Source organism: Chiloscyllium plagiosum, chromosome 31 (genome assembly GCF_004010195.1).
Source record: "Chiloscyllium plagiosum isolate BGI_BamShark_2017 chromosome 31, ASM401019v2, whole genome shotgun sequence".
In the NCBI taxonomy this organism is placed as follows: Eukaryota; Metazoa; Chordata; class Chondrichthyes; order Orectolobiformes; family Hemiscylliidae; genus Chiloscyllium; species Chiloscyllium plagiosum.
In genome coordinates this window covers 43,274,322-43,277,909 of record NC_057740.1, presented here as the reverse complement: position 1 = coordinate 43,277,909, position 3,588 = coordinate 43,274,322, and the positions used below count along the sequence as shown (strand labels likewise).

The following is a 3,588-nucleotide window of genomic DNA, read 5'->3' as shown; positions in this document are numbered from 1 at the left end:
TTCCTTTATTGGTCAGAGTATTGAGTACAGGAGTTGGGAGGTCATGTTGTGGCTGTACAGGACATTAGTTAGGCCACTGTTGGAATATTACATGCAATTCTGGTCTCCTTCCCATCAGAAAAGATGTGAAACTTGAAAGGGTTCAGAAAAGATTTAAAAGGATGTTGCCAGGGTTGGAGGATTTGAGCTACAGGAAGAGGCTGAACAGGCTGGAGCTGTTTTCCCTGGAGCGTCAGAAGCTGAGGGTTGACCTTATAGAGGTTTACAAAATTATGAGGGGCATGGATAGGATAAACAGTCTTTTCCCTGGGGTCGGGGAATCCAAAACTAAAGGGCATAGGTTTAGGGTGAGAGGGGAAAGATATGAGAGAGAATTAAAGGGGAAACTTCATGCAGAGGGTGGTACGTGTATGGAATGAGCTGCCAGAGGATGTGGTGAAGGCTGGTACAATTGCAACATTTAAGAGGCATTTGGATGGGTATATGAATAGGAAGGGTTTGGAGGGATATGGACCAGGTGCTGGCAGGTGGGACTGGATTGGGTTGGGATATCTGGTCGGCATGGACAGGTTGGACCAAAGGGTCTGTTTCCATGCTGTACATCTCTGACTCTATATTAACCTAGTTGTCACTTGTCTCAGTTTTGGATTGTAATAAAATCAATTTAGTTAAAACAGACTCATGAAATTTTTATTCTGGATAGCCCAGAGCCCCCACACCACCCTCCTTCCTCACCCTCCCAGTCACACTGATGCACAAAGATACAGCAACTGAGTGTGATGCAACGCACACTTTTATTGGAGATTTCGCTCAAACACAAACATGCCGAGGACACCAACTGCCCCAAAAGTTACTTCAGCTTCTTCTTAGGGCGCAGGTTGTTTGTGTGGCCACATTTCTTTTTACGACAATTTGATGCACGAGGGTGGAGGCGTGCATAGCACCTGTTTGGGATAGGGGGAAAAGCAGACAGTTAAAGATTAAAAGCAGCAAAGCTTAGCCTGTTACATTCCTCACTGAGTGGTCGTTTCTCCCAAACTAAAGCCTACAGCTTTCATTAACTGGCAGCACATCTTTGACTGGTGACTTTGTACTGCTAGATCCTTTCCTTCTGCTACTTCACAGACTTTAGCTTCCACAATCTGTGACCTCTGGTTTTAAAACAAAACAATCCATTTTTCTGTGCAGAAATTCTTTTCCCACTGCCCATTCTGCAACCTTGCTCTGTACTGATCATCAACAGTATATGATTTCCAATTCAAATGTCTGTCAGAAATTATTAAGTGAGATTGGGGAGGGACATTTTTGATACCCCTCAATTTCAGACTGGGCAAATGAAGGATACTCAAGAAACACAAAAGACAAACTTAGAAATGCAGATACTAAGGTCTGACTGCGCATTTGAAGTTTGTCATATTTGACTAATTAGAGTCATATTGAGCTCAAAACACCAGAGTTACTCTCACACTTCCTGCTGTTTTGTTTCATGATCTCCATATTCAATTGGAAAGGGTGCAGAATAGATGGACAAGCACGTCACCAAGACTGGAGGGTTTGTGTGATAAGGTGAGCTGAATAGGCTGGGACTTTTTCCAGTGGAGCATAAGGGGTTGAGGGGGTGACCTTAAAGAGGTCACCTTATGAGTGATACAAGGTGAACAGTAAAGGTCTTTTCCCCAGGGGCAGGAGAGTTCAAATCTAGGGGGCGCAGGTTTAAGGTGAGAGGGAAGATTTAAAGAAACCTCTGGCAATGTTTTCCATATTGCACGGTTCATATGAATGAACTGCCAGAGAAAGTGATAGATGCAGGTTCAGTTTAAAGACACCTGGACAGGTGCATGAACGGTAAAGGTTTAGGGGGATATGGAACAAACAAGCAAATGGGACTTATTTGGGAAACCTGGCTGGCATGGCAGAGTTGGACTGAAGGGTCTGTTTGTGCTCTAAGACCATTTTTGTTTTTATAATAGGCAGCTGAATATTTTCTGAACAGTGAGAATCGCACAGACTGAATCAGAATTCACCCACAAGTGGAAAACCCAAGGTGTGATCTAAGTCAGGGACTTTAGGGGATTAGTCAGTCAATGAAGTCACCATCTGGATTTTTAGAGGGGGCCCCGAGGGATGTAGGAAAGGATGCAAAACAAGGAGGCAGAGCCTTTTCTTAAAAAAACCGTCCAGGCTGCTCATAGGCAATGTCAAAAATATCAGCCCTTACAAAAGACAGTGGAAGTCTAAGTGACAGCATGTTAGTGCAGGTTAGGGGCTGTGTGAATCCCCTCCTTTTCCTCTTGCAGCTAGGCAACCACCTCCACTCCACTCTTCCCCCCCCCTCCTCTCTCTTCTCCCCCCCCCCCAAAAATCCTGCATAACCTTTTTCTTCAAAGGAAAGAAATGACCACACCACTGAGCAAGTCTCTCCAGCTACTCACTTGCGGCAGATCATCTTGTCACAGTTATATTTCTGAGCGAGAATGCGGAGGGACGGGTCCAAAACACCACCTCTCAGACGCAGCACCAGATGGAGAGTGGACTCTGAATGGAAATTTAAACAATGCAAATGGAGTCAGATAAAGCCAACATTGTGCTGTCAAGCTGAACCCAATAGCCACAGCCCCTAATTGGAGCAAATCTCCCTGGTGAACTTACCTTTCTGGATGTTGTAATCAGACAGGGTGCGGCCATCCTCCAGTTGCTTCCCAGCGAAGATTAAACGCTGCTGATCCGGGGGGATCCCTACACAAACATGGGGTTAATGACCAAATGCACAAACATCCCAATAAAATCCAGGTCATTGACAAATTCACTACCCCTTTAAAACATTCAGGTTCCCCTTTGTTAACCTCAGTTATTCACATCCTGTTCTTCCCTCAGTTTGACATCCTCAATTAACATCTTTAAATCCCAGACAACCTGGCTGTTTATCTTATGGCTGCCAACCAGGCAGGTTTAATTCTGGCTGCGAGAGGGTAATGTCCCTTGAGCTACAGTGTTGCACTGCTCCAATTTTATACACTAATCAGCTCAAATCAACAATCTTGTAAATGTCTGACTCACTGTACACCATCTTCAATTTAACACTTTGCAGCTTCAGTTTTATTCTGGAGAGCGTTTTGCTTCTCCTTCCTGAGGAAGACGATGGAAACCAGTGAGTCTCAGTCTCCACCCCCCCCCAACAATACTACCCAAACCACCCTCAATAATCAGGGGGGGGGGCACATCAGCAGCATGAAGCTGTGATACCTCACCCCCAAAGACAGAACTTCCAGAGGTGCCCCCAACCCACCTGTTCCCCAACCATCCCTCCCCACCCCCACCTGTCACACATCCCATAAGACAGGAGCAGAAATTAGGGCAGACCATTGAATGGTGGAACAGGCTCAATTATGGTTGATGTGTTTCTCAAACCCCATAATCCTTGATCTCCTTGATACTCAAGAACCTATCTCAGTCTTAAATATACTCCATGACCTGGCCTCCACAGCTGTCTGTGGCAATGAATTCCATAGATTCACCACACTTATCTCCATTCTAAAGGATCTTCCCTTTACTCAAAGGCTGTGCCCTTGGGTCCTAGTCTCTCCGACC

General features: G+C 45.3%; 1 protein-coding gene across 1 annotated transcript; it reads right to left on the bottom strand.

The window, feature by feature from the left end:
- Positions 1-775: 775 nt before the first annotated feature.
- Positions 776-2,743, bottom strand: uba52 (ubiquitin A-52 residue ribosomal protein fusion product 1; the record flags this gene model as incomplete). The annotated part of the gene is made up of 3 exons (XM_043720754.1): positions 776-944; positions 2,433-2,535; positions 2,650-2,743. Coding segments are annotated over 3 exons (291 nt in total), but the record flags the coding sequence as incomplete, so codon positions are not given.
- Between the last annotated feature and the right edge of the window lie 845 nt (positions 2,744-3,588).